This window comes from Narcine bancroftii, chromosome 4 (genome assembly GCF_036971445.1).
Source record: "Narcine bancroftii isolate sNarBan1 chromosome 4, sNarBan1.hap1, whole genome shotgun sequence".
NCBI lineage: Eukaryota > Metazoa > Chordata > Chondrichthyes > Torpediniformes > Narcinidae > Narcine > Narcine bancroftii.
The window spans coordinates 297400290-297424284 of NC_091472.1; the positions used below are offsets into that span (position 1 = coordinate 297400290).

General features: G+C 40.5%; 1 protein-coding gene across 10 annotated transcripts in view; it reads right to left on the bottom strand.

The window, feature by feature from the left end:
• LOC138762131 (myosin light chain kinase, smooth muscle-like) overlaps positions 1-23995 on the bottom strand; it is a 309201-nt gene that overhangs the window by 156914 nt on the left and 128292 nt on the right. For 8 of the 10 annotated variants that reach the window (XM_069935544.1, XM_069935546.1, XM_069935539.1 and 5 more), the window contains 2 exons: positions 23722-23884; positions 3268-3433 (listed from right to left, as the gene is read on the bottom strand). In XM_069935544.1, coding sequence (XP_069791645.1) covers positions 3268-3433; positions 23722-23884 — 329 coding nt within the window. Of the gene's footprint in view, positions 1-3267; positions 3434-8367; positions 8438-9429; positions 9585-23721; positions 23885-23995 lie in introns of those variants that run through there. The other 2 variants (XM_069935548.1, XM_069935547.1) reach the window with 2 other exon arrangements.

The window sequence follows — 23995 nt, forward strand, 5'->3', positions numbered from 1 at the left end:
ACATCACCAATGTTTCGGGCTTGAACCCTTCATCAAGGTGTGCACACCTCAATGAAGGGCTCAAGCCTAAAACATTGGTTCTGTATCTTTACTTTTGCTACATAAAGGCAATATTTGACCTGCTGAATTTCTCCAGCCTTCGTATTTTTTTCCCACTTAACCAGGGTGTCAACAGAATCCTGTGTTTTTCATTCTGGAGGTGTAAGTCAATTGGGTGTAAATTAGTTGGCACAGGTTTGTGGGCCAAAAGGGCCTGTACCCATGCTGTATGTATATCTAAAATTTAACCTCCAGATTGAGTCAGTGGTGAAGACGACGAACGCAACGTTGACATTCATTTCTAGAGGAACAGCATACAAGAACAGGGATGTAATATTGAGTCTCTACAGGGCACTGGTGTAACCTCACTTGGAGTATTGTGTACAGTTTTGGGTGCCTTATTTGAGAAAGGATGTGTTGGCATTGGAAAGGGTTCAGAGAAGATTTACTAGAATAATACCAGGAATGAAAGGATTAGCATATGAGGAACGTTTGTTGGATCTTGGACTGTACTCACTAAAGTACAGAAGGATGAGGAGGGAACCTCATAGGAACATTATAAATGCTGAAAGGCCTTGGCAGAGCAGATTTGGCAAAGTGGTTTCCCACAGTAGGGGAATCTTGGACAAGAGAGCAAAACTTCAGGATGAAAAGGGTGTCAATTTAAAACAGTGATATGGAGAAATCTATTTAGTCAGCGGGTCATGAGTCTGTGGCAGAGATTAGCAGGCATCTGGTTAGTCAGGGCATCGAATGTTACAGGCAGGAGGCTGAAAGGGAGGATGGATGAGCTCATGATAAAATGGTGGAGCAGACTCAATAGGACAATTGGCCTATTTCTGCTCCTATATCTTGTTATCTTAAAAGCAAAAGAAAAAGAATCCTCCTTATATAGTTAGAAGAATTTCACCCAAAATGCACATATTCACGGCTAATTTTTGTTCACAAGGGTCTTGCTTTTTATCAACTCATATTTTGGGAGATTTGGTCATGAATGGTTCCTTTCTCTAAAATGGATGCTGCACAGAAAGAGGTGTGCGGAATAAGGTTCAAATCAAAAACAATCTAAATAAACCTGGCACACCAATTTGATGGAAATTTCTCTGGAAAGCCTCACACTGGGGACTGTTTCTCCTTTAGGTTAACCTGATGAGGTAAAAATGGTTGAAAAAAGAGAGCATAGGCTGGAGGGAGAGGGTGACAGTCATTTTTAATTGAAATGCATTTGGATAATCTTTGAATTTACAAAGATTAGGGGCAAAATTAGGGTTGACAGCTCCGATCAATCATGAGGTTACATGCAAAGGGCAGAATATACCTAATGATCTTTTTTAAAAAATTTTTTAAAAAACGGATGAGCAAGTTTGCTGCGGCCCTGGAAACAGCCACTTTTATTAAGGATTATAAATTACACTGTGTGACAGTACATGAAAATGGAGCCAGACAAACAATGTAGCAGAGGATTTCTGAGGTCACACACAATCACCAAGAGTATTTGCTCTCCCCCCACCCCCCCAGTACCCCACCCCATCTCTCCCTTTTGCTCGCATTTCCTCCCTCCCCGTATTTTTTTTTTCAACCTTGAACATGAAAGGTTTAAAAATAGTGATAGGTTGGTACAAATGGTGGTTTGGTGTTTTTTTTGGGAGGGGGAAATAAACCGCCTGCATTTTGCTCTGAAGACGCTGTCCGAATCTGGGTCTTAGCCCCTTTGCTGCTGATTGGTTACTGAGCTCTCCGCCGCACCAGAGGAGCAGGAGGCTCTCAGTTTGAGATTTCCACCTGCGAAGTGGGGCTTGGGTTCTTTCACTAAATTATGCGGGATTTTAAAACATTATTACTGCGCAGTGCCACGGAGACCAAGCTTTCCAAAGTAATGATTCAGATAGGAGAACCTCTCCTCCCTTGTCAGCTCGGCCAAGCATAGACCCCTGCCGTCTTGTCACTCAACAATACACATGGCGTTTTTACAGTGCATTAAAGAACTGTGCCAGAAGGGTAGGCACGGAACAGGAATTGCTTTGGAGCGGAGATGAGCGATCCAACTTGCCCAAAGCTTCTGGCTAGCTGCTAAAAACACAATTTATTGTAATTTCTGAATATTCATCTCATGGGAAGTCAAGAACTCAGTGCAACTTTTGGCCCAGCAGGGATTTGGTGACATCGATAAGCATCTGGTCTATTTCATGGACTTATTTTATATTTTGTTTCAAATGATTTCAGTCAGTTTGCTTGAAAAACACAAGAATCTGGAGCAGGAGTATTACAATTGGGCCCTTAACCTTGCTCTGCCACTCAGTAGGATTGCAGAATGAACCTTTCATAAAACCTGTTCGATTGCCTTGCAATTTTCTAAATGCCCGACTATTACCTACTTAGAGATGCCCACATTTTCTCAGCTTCAGATGTTAAACACATGTGCCTACAATTCCATTTCTGATGAGGGACATATATTTTAAGGTGTCCAGTACTTTTGGACCCTCCAGAATTGAGATGATTTTGGAAGATTATAACTTGCATCCACTACCATCTCAAACCACCCTAGAATGCAGGTCTTTAGGTCTAATGGACTTACTGACTTTTAGTTCCATTAGTTCAACAAGTATTTTTTCATGAGTGAGCAGGTATATCCCTCCGTGTGATCTCTTGATTATTATTGCAGTTTCTGTGCTGACACCATTGATATTTTGGAATGAGGTTACAAGAAATGAGGAAAAAAAAACATTTCTTGATTAGCTTTCACTTCTGGTTAGTGGAAATTTCAGCTCATGTGAAACTTTTTATTTCAGGCATATGCAATCAGTAAAGTGCAGATGTGTATTTATCTCTTTTTCTTGTTGATTTGGTCCACTCTCTTATCAGCACATTTGAAGAATGTGAAAGCTTAAGGTTTCTAAATACAGAACTAAAAGAAAGAAATAAAAAATGGGTTCCAGATGAGAAATGCAGTCACAGGATAAGGTTTAAAGTCCAAGTCTTAATAAAGTTATTTAACAACAATAAGATTTTTACAGAAATATAAAAATCAAAGTAAACAATTCATTATTTAGTCCAAAGATAACATTGCATTTTGCAATCTCAAAATTAAAATGATTTGAATATAAATAATTTTTCCAATTAAAACATCAAAATTTACAAGCTGCACAAATGCAAGAAAGATTTCAAAGCTGAAATATTAAAACAGAGAAAAGATAATATTTTCAAAAGTAGCTTCAAAAATGTTCATACTTTGAATTGTGAGCTCAGCAGTGGCCATTGCTTTCCCTGAATTATTCATCACTAAGCACACAAAATGCCCGGCATCCTCTGGCTGTGCAGTGCAGATCTCCAAAAAATGAATCCCAGACTTCTCAAACACGTTGAAATGATCACTTTTCTGCAGCTTCACATCATTCTAGGAAAAACAAAAGAGGTGCATTTTTCACTTTAGTCGAACAATGAATGACCATTTAAAAGTAGTTCTATTATCCCATCGTTACTCTTCTACTGTTCATATTTTGGATTATTTCCACCTGTCTTGACATTTTTGAATATTTTATTTAAATTTCCATACATGTGTTAATATCCAAATACAGAAATTAATAATTATATATTCCAAATCAATTATGTATGTTACATATTATACCCCACTAACCCCCTCCCCAAATAATAACTCCAAAGAATAGAAAAAAGCAAAAGAAAAGATAGAAATAAAAGAGTAGAGTCAAATAAAAGTAAATTAAAAATTAACCTGATTACACTAAATTATCACCACCATTCACTCAACTTTGCTTTCTCAATATCATTCATTTACTTATCCCAAGGAGTTAGCAAGGTTTCATGAGGTTCAGGGAAAACTCATTATAAATTAATACCAAAGGTATGTAAATATGGGCACCAAATTTTCAAAAAGAGTATCGTATTTACTCCTTAAATTCTATACAATCTTCTCAAGGGGAAAACAACTATGCATTTCTGCATGTCATCTTTTCATTCCTAAATGGGAATCTAATTTCCATGTCACTCGATGCACTTTCTTGCAACCGCTAATGCAATTTTCACAAATTCCTTTTGGAAAATAATCAATTTCAATTTTGGTCTTATCACCAAAATATTACCCAATCAAAAAACTATTGAATACTGTGGAAATTTAACTCCCGTAACTTCTTCCAAAAATTTTCCTAATTCTATCCAAAATGTCCTCAATTTTGAATATGACTGTGTAGAATATCTTCATTCAACTTGATTTAATCTTTACTAATTTCAGTCTGAGTGCTGTTGCACTCATCAGATCAATTCTTCAATTAAGTGTGTTAATGAGAGAATTTATATTGAAAAGCTCATTTAATTTGCTTTACAGGTACTCTATGGTTAAGTGCTGATGTGAATCTATGGCATGTGGTCTGTCTCTTATGCTGTGGATATATTTACATCACCATTCTTTCTTAATACTACAAATCCACATAATCTCATTGACATTATGTAAATAATCTGAAACTAAATGCTAAGAGTTCCAACCATGCAAATCAGGCCTTGACATCATAAGTTTAAAGTTTTCACATTTATTTTCAAAGGACACAGTAGGAGGAGATTCAGCTCTCAAATCTATGTGAGACCTGCAGACTCTGTCAAAGGTGATGTAGTGAGTGCTTAATGGTGCTGCACTTGTTTTTATACCAATGTGCACATAGATCTGGTCTTAACCTTTGGTTAAGACCTCTATACAATTATATTCACTAAAGAGCTGGTGCTGGGCAAACAAGTGAGCCTGAAGTTAGATAATTACCCTGGAGATGATGTCTGCATCAGGGTTCTGTAGGAAATGATGGATGTTATGAGATACCTTGTGGTAATTTACCAAAATTATCTGGACTCCAAGTAGACAGAAAAATAAAAAACATAACTCCATTGTTTAAAAAAAATGGTAGACAAAAAGGCAGGTAACTATCGACCTGTTATATATTTGGGAAAATCATTAAGGAGGAAATAACATGACACCTGGATAGAAAATGTTCCACTCAGAAGCCACAGTACAAACTCAGGAAAGACAAGTCATGTTCTTTGAGGACATATAGGGGTAGCAGTCAAATGTGGCATACTTAGATTTCTAGAAGGTGTTTGATAAGGTGTTGCACAAATGACTTCTATTAAGAATACACAGAGTTGGAGGTAACATATTAGCAGAATAAAGGATTGGTTAGTCAATAGAGAGTTAAGATAAATAGGTGTTTTTCTGGTTGGCAACAGTGGTTAGTGGAGTGCCGCAGGGATTTCTTCTCCCAAATAATACTGAATCTGTAGTATTCTCTTCCCAAGGAAGCAGTGGAGGTTGCCTCAATTAATGATTTTAAAACACAGATAGGTGAATGTTTGAAGAATAATGGAATTAAAGGTTACATGGAACAAGTGGGCAAGTGGAGCAGAGTCCATAGCCTGATCAACCATGATCTTAATGAATGGCAGAGCAGGTTCAACAGGCCAATGGCCACTATCACCTTTATTGTTTGCGTTAGCTATAGAACCACTAGCAGAATTGATAAGAATAGATAATAATATAAAAGGAATAAAAATAAAAGACAAGGAATATAAAATCAGTTTATTGGCGGATGATGTTATAGTGTACTTAACAGAACCAGAACTATCAATAAAAGAATTATATAAGAAATTTAAGGAATATGGAGAAGTGTCGGGTTACAAGATAAACGTAAATAAAAGTGAAGCAATGCCTATGAATAATGCGGATTTCTCAAAATTTAAGAAGGAATCACCATTTAGATGGCAAATGCAAGCAATAAGATACCTAGGTGTACAAATAAACAAAAATCTCGGCCAACTATATAAACTCAATTATTATCCACTAATGAAAAAATTACAGGACGATTTAGAGCATTGGAAAGATTTACCACTAACACTAATAGGAAGGATAAACTGTATTAAAATGAACATTTTTCCAAGGATATTATACTTATTTCAGGCATTGCCAATACAACTGACAGAGAAATTCTTCAAGGAGTTAAAGAAAATAATAAGGAAATTTTTATGGAGAGGGGGGAAACCGAGGATAGCACTAGATAAATTAACAGAATGGTATAAACAAGGAGGCTTACAACTGCCAAACTTTAAAAATTATTATAGAGCCGCACAATTAAGATACCTATCAGATTTTTATCAAACAAGGGAAAAGCCAGATTGGACGAGATTAGAATTAGATAAAATAGGGGAAAAGATACCTGAACACATATTATATAAATGGGATGAAAAATTGGTACAACATAGAAGTTCTCCAGTATTACATCATCTCCTCAATATTTGGAAGAAGATTCATGTAGAAAGAAATAAAACAAATTATCAATTACCAAAACTAATATTGACGCAAAACAAGTTACTCCCTTTTACAATAGATAACCTTTCCTTTAGAGAATCGGGAAAAAAAAGGGATTAAAAGAATAGAAAATTGTTTTTCAGGAAATAGATTCTTATCCTTTGAACAAATGAAAGATAAGTACAATATAACTCAAGATACAGCACTGGCATATTACCAATTGAGATCCTACTTGAAGGATAAATTAGGAAGCAGTTTGAGTTTGCCAGAGGCAAGTAACCTTGAATATGTGATTACAGATACAATGATAATCAAAAGATTTATAACAAATATGTATATTAAACTGCAAGAAAAGGAGAATGAGGAAACAAATGGTAAAACTAAACAAAAATGGGAACAAGATTTAAATATAAAGATAAAAAAGGAAACATGGGAGAAATTATGTTCTGGAACGATGAGAAATACAATAAATACGAGGCTACGTATGATACAATATAACGGGATACACAGACTATACATTACACCTCAAAAGTTAAATAAATGGGACCCAACAGTATCTGATAGATGTTTTCGATGTAAAAAAGAAATGGGAAAAACAATTCATGCAATCTGGACATGTGAGAAAGTAAAAAAATTTTGGGAAGATCTCAATCAGATATTAAATTCTTCTTCTTTGGCTTGGCTTCGCGGACGAAGATTTATGGAGGGGGTAAAAAGTCCACGTCAGCTGCAGGCTCGTTTGTGGCTGACAAGTCCGATGCGGGACAGGCAGACACGATTGCAGCGGTTGCAAGGGAAAATTGGTTGGTTGGGGTTGGGTGTTGGGTTTTTCCTCCTTTGCCTTTTATCAGTGAGGTGGGCTCTGCGGTCTTCTTCAAAGGAGGTTGCTGCCCGCCAAACTGTGAGGCGCCAAGATGCACGGTTTGAGGCGTTATCAGCCCACTGGCGGTGGTCAATGTGGCAGGCACCAAGAGATTTTAAATAAAATAAAATAACAGAAAACAATATACCAAAGAATCCAGAGATCTTTCTCCTAAGTAACATAAAAAACAAAGAATTTGGAATTGATTTGGAGGATGCACAAAAAAGATTTGTTAAGATAGCTCTAGCCGTAGCAAAAAAATATATTATGTCAACCTGGAAATTGGAAGATAATTTGAAAATACAACAATGGTATATAGAAATGAATAAATGTATTCCATTAGAAAAAATAACATATAGTTTAAGAAATAATATTGAAATATTCGAACAAATATGGGAGCCTTACATTAAATACAATAGCGAAAACCTACCGGGGACAATCATTACCTAAGTTGATGGAAGGAGAAGGAAAGAAAAGAATGGACTCAGTAGAATTTCTGGTGTATTTTTGTTGAGTGACAACATTGTCTGACTGGTTTAATGTATCCTAGATTGTATACTTAAATGGATGGGAGGGGGGGTGGGGGGGTGGGTTGGGAGGAGGGGGGGGGGGAGAAAATGTCACTGTATATGTGTGAAAAGGAAAAAGTGTGTATCATGGTTAATGTGATTTATGGTGTGAAAAATAAAAAATTAAAAAAAAAACAAAAAAAAAACAGGCCAATGGCGTATTTGTACTCCTACTTCATTTCAGGTCAAGCAGAGTCTAGGCAATATCTGGATGAGGCAGATGACCTTCTGACTCAAGATAAAAAAACACAACTTGCTATCACACAATTTCAATCCGTAGTGGTGTTTCTACCATGAGAAATGGGGTTCTGGAGCCTGCCACTGCTGTCAACCTTGCTCCCATCTGGGAGACGCCAGGGCAGGCAGTCACTGATGGCTATGACGGTCAGCCGTCGAGACAGCCTACTTTATCTATGGGACTGGCACTCGGCGGCATTTCCTCGTGGGTACAGGGGCAGAAGTCAGCATCTTGCCCCCCTCGAACCGGGATACCTGCACTGGGAAGTTGGGACCATCCCTTACTGCCAATAACAATAGCAGCATATGCACGTATGGGGTGCAGACCATCTGGTCAAGTTCAGCTCCTGCCATTTTACCTGGACCTTCACTTTGGCTGATGTTCCTCAGCATCTACTGGGCGCAGACTTCCTTCGAGCCCACTGCCTCCTGGTGGACATGAAATGGCACCGTCTTGTCAATTTCAGGACCGTCAAAGTTTGAGAACCCAAGTTCACAGCCCCCCACTTTGACTCAGTAACCTTATAAGGAACATGTTTGTCAGAATCCTGACAGGATTCCCAGCCATTATGCCACAGTTCTCCAGCGCAGTCCTGAAACATGGCACCCAGCACCATATTCCCATGCAGGGACCACTGCTACATGCCCAAGCACTCAGGCTTCCTCCTGACAAGCTGCAGCTTGCAAAGGAAGAATTCAGAAAGATGGAGGAGATGGGAATCGTTGGGGACTCAGACAGCCCAAGGGCCTCTCCCCTATATTTGGTGCTGAATTCCTCTGGGGGTGGAGACCACATGTGGACTACTGCCGACTCAATGATGCCACAACAGCCAACCTGGTTCCTCATCACCAACTGGATAGCATGTTTTGGCCTTCCTTCCAATATCACATCAGACAGGGGGATGCAGTTCACGTCCAGCCTATGGGCAGTGCTGGCACAGCTACTAGGGTCCCAGTTAATCACACCACGGCCTACCAGTCTGGAGGAAATATTTCATCGGCACTTGAAGATAGACCTCATGGCGCGGCTCCGAGGCCCCGGTTGGGTGGACAAGTTGCCTTGTGTGCTCCTTGGCATCGGAACAGCACTGGAGGAGGATCTGGTCATGTCCTCCACTAAGCTTGTCTATGGAGCCTGGCTGACAGTCTAAGGAAAGTTTGTGCCAGTGGCGCATGGCCAGGAGGAAACAACATTGCTAATGCGACTTTGCGAGAAGGTAGGCACCCTACCCCCTCCCAACCTCACAGCACAGTCTAGCTTCATCCTAGTCCTGAAGGTTCTCAAAGACTGCAAATATATCTTCATAAGGAGCGGCGCACACTGGATGAACCTTCAGCGCCCATATGAGGGACCATACAAGGTTATGACACCACGTGCCTTTTGAACATTGGGGGTAGGCAGGAAATGTTCACTAGCATACCTTGACCTCGACCAACTAGTAACTGTTGCAGCCCTGCGGCAGAGAGGTCAGCCTCCCAAATGTACGAACTGCTTACGAAGTGTGGACTCGGCACCTCCTAACACTGGTTCTGGGGGTGGGGTTGTGTCATGTAGTGGGCTGCACTGATCCACAAGTGAACTAGGTCACGGAGGTACAGGCTCACACTGGGCTAATGTCACAATGGTCTGGGGGGGGGGGGGGGGGTTGGGGGGGGAGGGCAAAGGATCATGGGGGTTGCCCTGATAAGTTTGCGGAGAGTCCAGTAAAGTCAGTTGGTTGGTTCAGCTCACTCACAGCTTCCATGTGGTTTTTCTTTCATTTGCTAAACAGCACATGACCACAGGGTTTGGTTTTTTTGGCATCAAATTCAAAGGAGTTGTTCAGATGTTTCAGCTCACTCACAGCTTCCATGTGGTTGTTGCCTTCTCTCTTTCTTTGCTCCTACCTTTCTGCCTGGTCCTCTGGAACTTTGCCACAATAGGAGAGGTAGCATGGCATTTGTTGGGTGTGTGGACTGCACATCAGAGAACAAAACAACAGCATCGCTCGATAGCCATTGTCATCCTTCAGCCGCCTTACTTTGCTGAGGTTATTCAAATTCATATGCTACAGCAAATGTACTGGTTGAAGAAATACACTGAGGTGGGCAGGGGGCTGAGGATTGCAATATATTTTGGTGTGGTGATACTAGAATACTCTTGTTAACAAGTTTCTTGATGTTGCTTTGCAAGGCTGACAGGCAGCAACCATAAAGTGACCTGCACACAAGGGCACTCTGCACCATTGGGAAGCTTGCAATCCTCACAAAACTGTATACTTCCTGTTGTTCTCTGGCCAAGCAGAATGAAATGTATTCAGCTCTCTTTTAATAGAGAGGCACAGTGATAGACATGCTACTGTGAATGGCAAACTACCAGACACTACTTGTACTTAGCATTTGCGGTCACAGTGACCAAAACAAGAACTTGCCCTCGTATCATTCAGCTGTTTAGTTAGAACTGGTGCTTGTGCACTGTTTCAGAAAGGATGACCTTATGCACAGCTCAGACATTTCAGTCAGAAGCATTGCTCCCTGTGTACCTTTGCTGTGGTCTCCCCAGATAGCATTTTTTCCTCCATCTGTTACAGTAGCTCAGTCTGCCCTTCTGCACTCTGCTCGTTACTCTCGGAATGCCTCCTGCTGCATTCATTTTTGGAAGCAATTGATTTGTGGAGAAATCAATAAATCAAGACACCAAAACATCGTTCCCTGTAGAATTTTGTAACTGTAAAGACTATCAGAGAGCCAATCCTTGTTTAATCGTAGCAAAAGCCAGTTGACCAATGAGCAAATACTTTAAATACTACTGACAAAGGGTGTCTCCTGCTGTTGGAATTGTATACCGCAGTTCAAGATTACATTTGGAATGTTGAACTTCAGTTTGTAAATGTAATGATGAACATCATGATTTGCTATAAACTTCCAGTAGTCATCAGCTCTGCAAGTTCTACAGCGTACACCCATAAAAAGCTGGCAAAAAGAACATTAAAAATACCCACAAGCACACGGTCGTCCACATTGACACCTGTAAAATCTAAAAATGAGCAAAAGGAATGAACTCTAGCCCTCATTTCTACACTAAAATGAACCAAGCAATCCCATTTAAAATGAACAAGCCGAAATAGAGGGATGTAATATTAATTTAAACAGGTATATTTTCTTGGTTCAGCAGAGCGATAAGGTAGACTTGGAGAGCAACTGTGTTTCTATTTCACTCGGATGTGTTAAATTGGAAGAAACTTGTCTGAGTACTCAAGTTTGATTTTAATTTAAAAATTTCCTGAGCTGCAAAGTCCCTGTCAGGATGCTCCATGAAATCACCAACTGGAATGTCTGTCTGTGCCCTCAAGTACTGCCAGTCTGAGGCAAAAAGTTAATTGGAGGAAGAACAACATATTCTGTCTTGGCAGCTTCCAACCCACACAGCATCAATATCGACCTCCAATTTCTCATAACCCCCCTCCCACCCTTGTTTTCATAGTCTCCTCTTCTTGCATCCCCCAACCCTGACTTTCCCTCATCCTCTCTGGCCCCATTACTCCTCCTCTTTTCCTTCTCTTTCCCCTCCCCATCCTCCCTACCTGCAAAGGACTTGCATTCTTTTTCCAGCCCCCTCCCCATTCCCTTTCTTCCTCCTATCGGTGCCTCTTTCACAGCCCTCTGCCCCATCACCTCTCAGCTCCCTTTTTTCCCCACCTCAACATTAGTTACCCATCATCTGCCAGCCTGTGCTCCTCCCCCTCCCACAACCCCCCTTGCCCCCACCCATTCATCCTCCTGATCCTTGCTATTCCTGATGAAGGGAGCTTTGACTTGAAAAATCAACTGCTTATTGTTTTCCATGGGTGCTGCCGACCTGCATTTCGAGCTCCTAGGTTTCTATCCATAGTTTTTTATTGGAATCATTCATAATGCTAAAACTTGTGTTATTCTGGACTTCTTCCTGTTCAGAGGATACATGTTGAAAGTCGAGAAACATTTGTATGGTTATATACTTTTCCCCAAAAAATGAAGGTTCATGATCAATAGGTGTTCCTTCTCAGTTAAATATCCTGGTAACCTTTACAATAATTTGGAAATGTAAAGGCATTCCCTTATCCTAGATTCCAAGCTCCAGTAACAAAGTGCAACAAGCAGGAATAACAACTTTTTGCAACCTTTTAAGGAAGTGTCCTTGGCTCTAATTCTCCAAGGGGGGAACACGCAACATAACTGCAGCAGAAAACCTGACCCAGGCTATTTCATTTTAATTTCTCTGCCACGGCTCTCACCCAATTTGCTGATTTAATGAGAAACCCACTGATATTCAGCACACAATTTGCTACAGACGTCAGAAATCTACATAAAATAGGAAGGCACCTCTTGGTTGAGTTGGCATTCCCCTTTGGCTGATTTCATTATTTAATTAGTGGGGGAAGTAACTGTTGAATAATGAATCACACTTCAGCTCAAAATATCCCTGAAAGTGCTCTTGGAAAAACTGAGTTTCCATTCATTGGCCCCATAAACACATTGGACCATGACTGTCGAGCGATTACGAAGGTTGTCAGCTCCACAAGCATCACCCCGACAACTTGGATAGACTGCAGGAATACCAATATCTTAATGAAAAACAGTAGGAGTATGTTCTTTCTCCAGATCTGCCAATAGACCTTTATCCATGGCCCAACATTCTAAACAATATTCCTTTCTGAGTCAGATTCTTCAATGTGATGTCTATCTTCTATGCCAGCTCACAAAAACACCATTCATTCTTACACCTCTCACTGCAGCCACTAGTTACCTGATAGTGTGATGGCCCATGAAGGATCACCATCTAATATCATGTGTTTTTAACATACTTTTATAGCAAATGAGCGTCACCAGCAAAGCAAGACGACGGTTGTTCACTTTCTTGAAATACAGTCATTTGTATTTGTAGCAGGGAATTCCAGGAGTCAGACCTACCAATATATTTTTCTAGATCAGACTGGTAGGTAACTTGGAGGAGAACCTGCAGGTGTTGTTCTTGTCCTTGGTGGCATGGGACCTGGATTTGAGAGGAACTTTCTCAGGTAAATAACAGCAATGCCTTTTTAGGTGGGACACTCAGCTGATACTGTGTGTCGGTGGAGGAGGGAATGAACATTTAGGCTGCGGTGTAGGATGCCAGTAAAAAAAAAGGGCTAGATGTTGTCAAGTGTTTTTGGAGCTGTATTCATTCAGTTAAGTAAAGAGAATTTCACTTCACTCCTTATTAATGCCTTGCAGATGGTGGAAAAGATTTGGGGTGTTTGCGGGTGAGTTATTCACAACAGGGTGCCCAGACTGACCTGGTCTTGTGGCTGATCTATTTGAGTTTCTGGTTAATAGCTGATGGAGGAATCATGATTGTTTAACCCATTGAATGTCAAAGATAGGTTATCAAATGTCTTGCCTCTTAAAGCGAGTCAATGCCTGCAAATTATATCTGCTACAAATGAACCTTGCCTGAATGTTGTCTGGGTCACGTGGCACTGCTTTAATTTACAAGGAGCCGTAAATGGAATTGAATATTATACATTAATTGGCAAACATCCTCACGTCAGACCTTCTGATGAAAGGAAGGTGACATGAAATTGCTGAAGATTATTAAGTCGAGGACACTGCCCAAGAGTAAAAGTTATATAGCACTAAAACAGGCCTTTCATCTATGCCAACTTATTTATACCAATCCCATTTACCAGCATCTGGTCTGTTACCTTCTGTGTCTTAGTGATTCAAAAATTTATCTGGATGCTTCTTAAATTTTGTGAGAGTCTCTGCTTCCAGCTCCCTGAGGCAGAACATTTCAGACTCCAACCAACTCTGGGTGAAAAAAAAATTCTATTCCCTTTTTGTCCTAACCTTAAATCAATGTACTCTCATTCAGATACCTCTGCTGCAGGGAAAACCTTTACTACTTGGGCAGCAGGGTTAGCATTGTGGTTTATGCAATGCTGTTACCGCGGCAGCAATCAGGACCTGGGTTCAAATCCCACACTGTCTGCAAGTAGTTTTTATGTTCACCCCATATCTGTATGGGTTTTTCCAGGGGCTCTGGTTTCCTCCTACTGTTCGAAATGTACCGGGTGTTGTAGGTTAATTGGGTGTAATTGAGTGACATGTGCTTGTGAGCTGAAATGGCCTGTTACTGTGCTGTATGTCTAAATTAAATTAAAAAAAAATAATAATTTACCGGTACTTACTACTCTAAGTCCCTCAGAATTTTATACACTTCCATCAATTCCCTTGTCAGCCTTTTCCACACCAAGGAAAACAACTCCAGCTCCTCTAGCCTCTCCTCACAAATGAGACACTCCATCCCAGGCAATATCTTGGTGAATCTCTTCTGCAAATTCTCAAGAGCAATTATCTCTTTTCCATATAGTGTTGACCAAAACTAGGTGCAATATTCCAAATGTGGCCTCACCAATGTTTTATAAAGCTCTTCCATAACTTCCCTGATCTATCTATGCCCTAGCTTATAAGGATAGCATGTTATATGCCTTCTTCACCACTCTATCTACTGTGCTCTCACCCTCAGAATTCTTTGGATGTCTCTCTGTTCCCCATTGCTCATATGGGTTTGACCATACATTGTGAAATCCATCCAAAAGACATTAATTTCTCAATTATCCAAGATTAAATTACATTTGCCATTGCTCTGGCCAATTTACTATCTGATCAATACCTTTCAGTAACCTCAGACTATCCTCCACACTAACCACCACCCCACCAATTACTATCTGAAAACGCACCATTCACATCGCCTATATGAACATCTGAATTCGTAATGTATACATTAAGCATTCAGGATCCCTTGTGGTATGCCACTGGTCATGGGCCCAGCGTCCAGAGTTCTTGTGAATTTATGAAGCATTATTTATATCACCTTACAAAGCCGTCCTGTCCAGAGAAGAAACAAGCCTTCCGTTGCGCATGCAGCCATCTTCAGCGTAAACTCCGGGAGATCCAAAATGAGTGGTGGACTAGCCTCGCCAAGCGAACCCAGCTCAGCGCGGACATTGGCGACTTCAGGGGTTTCTACGAGGCTCTAAAGGCTGTGTACGGCTCCTCACCCCAAGTCCAAAGCCCGCTGCGCAGCTCAGACGGAAAAGTCCTCCTCAGCGACAAGATCTCCATCCTCAACCGATGGTCAGAACACTTCCAATCTCTTTTCAGTGCCAACCGCTCAGTCCAAGATTCCGCCCTGCTCCAGCTCCCTCAACAGCCCCAAAGGCTAGAGCTGGATGAGGTCCTCACCCAGGATGAGACATATAAGGCAATCGAACAACTGAAAAGTGGCAAAGCAGCAGGTATGGATGGAATCCCCCCAGAGGTCTGGAAGGCTGGCGGCAAAACTCTGCATGTCAAACTGCATGAGTTTTTCAAGCTTTGTTGGGACCAAGGAAAACTGCCTCAGGACCTTCGTGATGCCACCATCATCACCCTGTACAAAACAAAGGCGAGAAATCAGACTGCTCAAACTACAGGGGAATCTTGCTGCTCTCCATTGCAGGCAAAATCTTCGCTAGGATTCTCCTAAATAAAATAATACCTAGTGTCGCCGAGAATATTCTCCCAGAATCACAGTGCGGCTTTCGCGCAAACAGAGGAACTACTGACATGGTCTTTGCCCTCAGACAGCTCCAAGAAAAGTGCAGAGAACAAAACAAAGGACTCTACATCACCTTTGTTGACCTCACCAAAGCCTTCGACACCGTGAGCAGGAAAGGGCTTTGGCAAATACTAGAGCGCATCGGATGCCCCCCAAAGTTCCTCAACATGGTTATCCAACTGCACGAAAACCAACAAGGTCAGGTCAGATACAGCAATGAGCTCTCTGAACCCTTCTCCATTAACAATGGCGTGAAGCAAGGCTGTGTTCTCGCACCAAACCTCTTTTCAATCTTCTTCAGCATGATGCTGAACCAAGCCATGAAAGACCTTAACAATGAAGACGCTGTTTACATCGGGTACCGCACGGATGGCAGTCTCTTCAATCTGAGGCGCCTGCAAGCTCACGCCAAGACACAAGAGAAACTTGTCCGTGAACTACTCTTTGCAGACGATGCCGCTTTAGTTGCCCATTCAGAGCCAGCTCTTCAGCGCTTGACGTCCTGTTTTGCGGAAACTGCCAAAATGTTTGGCCTGAAAGTCAGCCTGAAGAAAACTGAGGTCCTCCATCAGCCAGCTCCCACCATGACTACCAGCCCCCCCACATCTCCATCGGGCACACAAAACTCAAAACGGTCAACCAGTTTATCTATCTTGGCTGCACCATTTCATCAGATGCAAGGATCGACAACGAGATAGACAACAGACTCGCCAAGGCAAATAGCGCCTTTGGAAGACTACACAAAAGAGTCTGGAAAAACAACCAACTGAAAAACCTCACAAAGATAAGTGTATACAGAGCCGTTGTCATACCCACACTCCTGTTCGGCTCCGAATCATGGGTCCTCTACCGGCATCACCTACGGCTCCTAGAATGCTTCCACCAGCGTTGTCTCTGCTCCATCCTCAACATTCATTGGAGCACTTTCATCCTTAACATCAATGTACTCGAGATGGCAGAGGTCGACAGCATCGAGTCCACACTGCTGAAGATCCAGCTGCGCTGGGTGGGTCACATCTCCAGAATGGAGGACCATCGCCTTCCCAAGATTGTGTTATATGGCGAGCTCTCCACTGGCCACCGTGACAGATGTGCACCAAAGAAAAGGTACAAGGATTGCCTAAAGAAATCTCTTGGTGCCTGCCACATTGACCACCGCCAGTGGGCTGATATCGCCTCAAACCGTGCATCTTGGCGCCTCACAGTTTGGCGGGCAGCAACCTCCTTTGAAGAAGACCGCAGAGCCCACCTCACTGACAAAAGGCAAAGGAGGAAAAACCCAACCCCAACCAATTTTCCCCTGCAACCGCTGCAACCGTGTCTGCCTGTCCCGCATTGGACTTGTCAGCCACAAACGAGCCTACAGCTGACGTGGACATTTACCCCCTCCATAAATCTTCGTCCGCGAAGCCAAGCCAAAGAAAGATTTATATCACCTTTTAATCAACCAACTCTCTCCAGTCTAATCTACAAGCCCAATTTGGTAATGACCCTTGCTGAGTTCAAATGTAGAAGTTCATTAGTAAGTGTGATCAATGAAATTTTATATTGTCTTTCTACTGAGAAGAAGTCACACAGAAGTGCTGTCTGAAATCTAATCTGAATGCTCAACATGTTGGCTGTAACTAACTTATTGAGAGCTTCACTTGTGTCAATAATAAAGGGTTTACCATGTATTATATAAACTGCCTTGTAACAACAAACTTTGAAATTATGAAATTATTACAAATAAAGAGGAAAACCAAGGGACAACATTTAACAGTGACAGCCTTTATCAAATTTAATTTGATGTCTTTTTAATAATGAAAGAAAAAAATAAATATGGGTTTGCTAAAGGATAATTAGATCTTACAAAGTTTGAGGAACCAGAATTCTTTTTCTAAATGGTGACATTTTCCAGATCTGACTACTTTGATGAGGTACTTTGATGTGATATAAGTTTTGTTTCTCACAGTATTAAAAAAATATTAATATGTATAAAAGTTAATGAATTTCACCCCTCAAAGATTAGATGGAAACTGCCTCCATCAGCAGAGTGCAAAAACTTTATCTTGCATCCGTCTTGATTCTCTTCCACTTTATTTTGTACTTATGACGTTGCAGTCTTGAAGCTCAGAAAAGGGAACAGGCTCCCAGTCTCTGCTATGTCCATTTTTTATATTTTCTATAATTCTATTCAATCTCCTCTCAAACTTCCCTTCTACTACGAAAACAGTCCTTACTCTTTAATCAATCTATGTAACTGTATTCTCTCATACATAGAGCCATTGAACACCACAACCACAGCTCAGAAACAGTCCCCTCAGCCCATCTAGTTTGTGCTGAACTATCATTTGTATAGTCCCATTGATCTGCAGCTCGACCATAGCCCTCATTCCCCTCCCATTCGCATAACTATCCAAATTTAACTTAAATGTTGAAATAGAATCTCCATCCACCATTTCTGTTAACACATTCCACACTCTCACCATCTTTTGAAGGAAAAGGTTTCCCATCATGTTCCCCTTAAACATTTCACCTTTCACTCTTAGCCCATGTCCTCTAGTTTGTATCTTATGAAAACCCATCAACAGTTTTCACCTCATTAATTCCATGTGTGGCCTCATAAAAAAATTTAAATCAGATTAAACATAATTTTCTCATGTAATGTAGCAAGTAACGATGATTCTAGCAAAAGAAGGCCGTGGATTTTAGAGTTTTCTTCAATAGAAGAGTTCATAATGATCTTAATAAACTTTTCAAAATCTTGAACAAAATGATTAAAACTCACAGAATGAAATGGTTTGCTTTCAGATGTCAAAACATCAGTGTTATGGAATAAGTTAATAAAATTATGATAAAATATATCTTTAAAAGGGTAAGATTGTGAGGTTTAGTTATTAGGTTCCATTTCAGAAACAAACCTCTCATTTGCTATGCAAGAGTAGACTTTTTGTCTGCAGTTGGCGTTGCAGAGACAATGGGAAGAGCTTGTGAGAGTTTCACAAGAAGGTGTTAATGGACCAGCATGTTTGAACAGTGTCCAGGTTCAAGAACTGAGAATTCTTTCTGGTGGGCATTTGTTGTCCTAAGAGGGGTCATGTGGTTTTGCAAACAGAGAGCAAATACCCATTGTTTGGGAGAGAAAATGACAGTTGCAGTTTGTGGTGAAGGCTGCAAGTTGGCAGACCTGCTGCTTGACCCCATTTCAAGATGGGGGTTGAGTTCTGAATTCAGCCTATTCTAAATCTTTGTAGTCAATTGCAGAGATTGTGGCTGTTTTTTTTCCTAAAATAGGGAAAAGTTACCTTGTGGTAACTTGGAAAAAGAGGTTACCTTTTGGAAAAACCTAAGAGGGGGCAAGTTTCTTCCGTAAGACACTTCAGTTGCTGATTGAAGGAGATCAGTTTGTGTGTTGAATGAATAACAAATACCTCTCTGAAACCAACAAAGACCTTCCTGAGTGGCAACACATTAAATTAAAGCATCGGAACCTGGTGAAGATAATAAATATTTAATTCTGTGAACAGTATGGAAGATTGAACTTGGAGAAGTGAAAAGTTAATGATTGGACAATGAAAGACAACTTTCATGAACTCATAAATATTACATACATGTATGCTTAGAATTTAGGTGTTAATAGTAAAAAGTTAAGTGTTGTGTGACAGATTGTTATATTTTATATTGTATATATATATATATATATATATATATTTTAAAGGAGATAAATTATGGAAGGTTTTTCAGTGTAGGTCACATACAAACCCTTTAAAACAGATCTCATTTAAAATGCTAGAGCTCTGCTCAAGCCAGACAGTCCAGGCTCCGGGTGCCTTTGAAAAAAACTTTGAAGAATGCCTATAAGGATTTCACAAGTAGGTGTTAATTGGACATACTGTGGAGTAATGGATTATTGTTTTGGAAAGCAACAGATGAACAAACTCAGAAGATTGGGTCCAGTACTGCAGCTGAGTGCAGTTGACTGTTCTAAAAGGGTCATGAGGTTTTCTCAGAGAGAGAGAGAGAGATAATTCAGTTCTACTGTTCAGCAGCAGCAGCTGGGACTGGAACAGGACAAGCTGGCAAGCTTGTGGAAAATGCCATTTTGAAGACGGGTTGTGAGTTTTTAGTTCAGTCTGGTCAAAGCCCTTCAAGAGACACCTGGTTGTATAATGTTTCACTTGAAACATGGGAAACAGTAAAGGAATTCTGTGATGCTGGAAATAAAGAGGTTGTCATCTGGAAAACCTTGATAGGGCAAGTTTCTTCGGCAAGATACTGAAGTGGCTGATTGGAAGGGATCAGTTGTGGGTGTCCAACAAACAACAAATCTCTCTTTGAAAACTGACAAGAACTTTCCTGACCTTTCAAACACCTAAACCTGGTGAGTTCTTAAATATTAAATTCTGTGCACAGTATAAGAATTGCCTGATACCGGTGAACTTGGAGAAGTGACAAGTGAGATTGGAATGTGAACCAGAGAACTTTTTTTGAACTTATATACACATTACTGTTATGAGCCCAGAGGACCCCAAAACCCAGCAGCAATAGATGTTCACCAAGACAAAAGGTTATTAAACAAAAGTTACTTTTAATTATATTTAAACATGAAAACAGAATCACACTTTAACTTATTACTATTAACTTAACTAACCTAACTTAACCCCCTTCTAATTCTAAATGCACGTGTATGTAATGTGTGTGTAAGTTCAGAAAAGTTCTTTGATTCACAGTCCAATCTCACTTCTCATTCCTTCAAGTTTACTGGTTGCAGGTAATTCTTATACTGTGCACAGAATTTAACATTTATGAAGTTCACCAGGCTTTGGTGCTTGAAAGGTAAATGGTTACCACTTAGAAAGTTTCTTGTCAGTTTTCAGAGAGAGATTTGTTGTTCACTGGACACCCACAATTGATTCCTTGTAATCAGTCACTTCAGTGTCTTGCCAAAGAAACTTGTCCCATCAGATTTCTCCAGATGATAGCCTCTTTCTTTCAGGTCACCACAGAGTTCCTTTTTGTTTCCCTTATTTCAAGTGAAACATTAGACAGCCAGTCCTCTCCTCTTGTATGGACCACAAGGGCTTTGACCAGGCTGAACTAAGCACTCACAACCCATTTCCACGTTTCCAGCTTGTCCTGTTCCAGTCCCAGCTGCTGCTGCTGACTGTCAAACTGCAGAACTGAATTTCCCCCCCCCCACTCTCTCTCTCAGAGAGAAAGCCTGTTTTACTCTCTGCTTTCAAAACCACATGATCCTCTTAGAAAAGCAAGTTCCACTCCAGACAGCTTGTGGCTCTGATGAGTTCTTTCATCTGTTGAAGAAACAATCCATTAGTGAAGTCTCTTTGGCACTCTCCAAAGCTTTGGCACCAGAATGTCTAGCATGAGCAGAGTTCCAGCATTTTAAATAGGATCTGTTTTAAATTTGTATGTGCCTCAATTTATTTCCCAAAAATATATCTATATACAATACAAACACAACATAATCCGTCACATTACATACACGTGCTCTCGGAATTAGAAGGGGGTTAAGTGAGGTTATGTTAATAGTAATAAGTTAAAGTTTGATCCTGTTTCCATGTTTAAAGATAATTAAAAGTAACTTTTGTTTAAGTAACCATTTGTCTTGGTGAATTTCTACTGCTGCTGGGTTTTGGGGTCCTCTGGACTCATAACATTTGATCTTATTACTATCTATTAAGAAAATAAAACCAGTTTTGTTTAAGTAGCCACTGTCTTGGTGAATTTCTACTGCTGCTGGGTTTTGATCCTTTGGGCTTGTAAGACCAGAAACAAATTAAAAATTTGGCACATCAATAAATAAGCCAGGTCAGATAGAACTTATGCTGAATTAATGAAAAAGTTATCAAAATAGCCAGACAATATTTGAATGGTGGCGAAATACAACATCATTGCAGTTGTGAGTTCTTTCAACCAAGTTGGGCTTAGAACTAAACTTCTTACTTAAATATCAGACTAAAAGACGGCACAGTTGGTGTAGTGGTTAGCGCAATGCCTTTACAGCACCAGGGATTGGGAACGGACTAGGGTTCGAACCCTGCTTTCAGTATGGAGTTTATACATTCTCCCCATGTATGCGTGGGTTTCTCCAAGGGCTCCGGTTTCCTCCCACCATTCAAAGCGTATTTGGGCTGTAGGTTAATGGGGTGTAAATTGGGAGGCACGGTCTCATTGCCCGAAATGGCCGTGCTCTATGTCTAAATTTAAATTACTTTGCCAGAACTTGATCTCATAACCTCCTTGAATTTTATTCAATTTATTCAGATCATTACTGAGAACCTACATGGGCCCTAGCTATGGCTGTCTTCAGGTGCAAGGCTTTATTTCAGTCCTTCTCAGGGGCTCAAGCCCCCCTCCTATTCTGTACATTGATGACTGGTTTGTTGCTGCTTCTTGAACTCGTATGGAATTCAAAAATTTCAGAGGTATTGTCTCAATCTCAGATAAAAGGTTTCATGACACCATCCTTTTTCATTAATCCTTGCTTCCCCTCAAATGTAGTTGACAGAACCCTTGATTGCCTCTTGACTTTTTCCCACACCTTTCCTCATGGACATTGGCTCTCATTCCCACCCCTCCAGCCTCCACACTCATTACATCATCTTTCCTAATTTTTCAACAAGATTCCATCACTCAACACATCTTCCTCTGCCCTTCATATTCAGCATACCCAAGGAGCCATTTCCATCACAGCTTCATGGTCTATTCTCCATTTTCCAGAAACCATTTTCTTTCCAATGCCACCTATCCATACAACTATCAAAATACTATAGCTGCTCTTTGATCTCTTCCCTTTCAACCAGCCAGATGCCCAAAAATTCCTAAGGATGAAGCAACAATTCTCTTGCATTTCTTCCAACTGTGTATTGCATTTGGCGCTCATGATGTGGTCTCCACTATATCAGAGAATCCAAACATACAAAAATAGACTGCTGTGTAGAATACCTTCACTCAGTCTACAGAATTGACCAGAAATTTCCATTTAGTTGTCACTTTAATTCTCCAACTCATTTACAATCTCTCTTTCCTGTCTTTCACCTTCTGCACGTCCCATTAGGCCAATGTAAGTTTGAGAAATAGCACTTCATCTTCTATCTGGGCACATTGCAGCCTTTCAGACTCATTATCAAATGTAGCAGTTTGAGTCGTCACCTTTTCACTTGTTCTCAGAATGTGCCAGCTTTGTCGTAACTTCTGAATAAAGCTCTCTGAACTGAAATGATAACTTTGTTTCACTTTCTACAGATGCTGCCTGGCCAGGAATGTGAGCCCAGCATTTTCCATTTTTATTTAAAACATCCAGCATTTGCAGTTTTTATATTTTCATTTGTTTTAAGGTGACCCATCTGCAATACCAAATTTTCAGCTCTCTCCGTGGACGCTAACTGATCTGCTGGGCATTCTCAATATTTTTTATTCACCTTCACTCAACTGCTCAGACCTACATCTCATAGATTTTAAACCTCCCTATTTGTGTTCTCTCCCTCTCCTACTGCTCTCATTAATTTATCAAGCAAATAGTTTCATAAACAGCAAATAACCATGGCAACCTTAGTCTCTTCCCTTTGTTCTATTCATCTTTCCCCCATCTTCTGTACAACTATTTTTTTTAACCTCAATTCTCCAAACTGAAACATTAACACTGCTTATCCTTCCAGAGATGCTGCTTGACTTGTTTCCAACATTTTACCTTGTCATTTCAAGAATGAATGGAAAATGTTAGATTGAACAGATTTGCCATTTAACTTCTGAAAACATTATCCAGGTACAGCCTGGGTTATGAAAGAGTTTTGTTATGAGAACTGTTTAAAACCCATATTTTTCATGTGAGAAATGAACAAAACCAGTGTTTCGAAGATGATCACAGAAAAAGCTGTGATGGGAGAATGAACATATGTGGGAAGAGCAGACACCAGCCAACCACTCTGACCCAGTGAGTCCCAATTCTGCTTGGCTTGACCTAGGTCCTGATTGGTCCGACTCATTTTATCTTTACTGGTGCCCACACATTTGTCATCCAGGGAGGAATTGCATTTGACATTTCACAAATATCTGCATTTATTCTTAACGCAATGTTCGATGATTATAGGAGACAAAAAACTTGCTATACCTTCAGCCAGGTGACTTGAGGTTGAGGCCGTCCTGTTATCTTACAGGAGAATTTGCCATTCTGTCCTTCTTTGACAATCAGTCGAGTGGGCTTTGTAACAAATTTGGGAGGGCTTTCACCCCAAATACTGGGTCTATTTTCAACTGATGGTGCAGAATATCGACTGTCAATAAAATAAACACTTTAACTATTTTAATCTTTTCAACAATGACTTCAATAATTTGAGATAAAGCAGTTTTCTGAACAGTTGGAATATCACCGACACAGTCTTAAT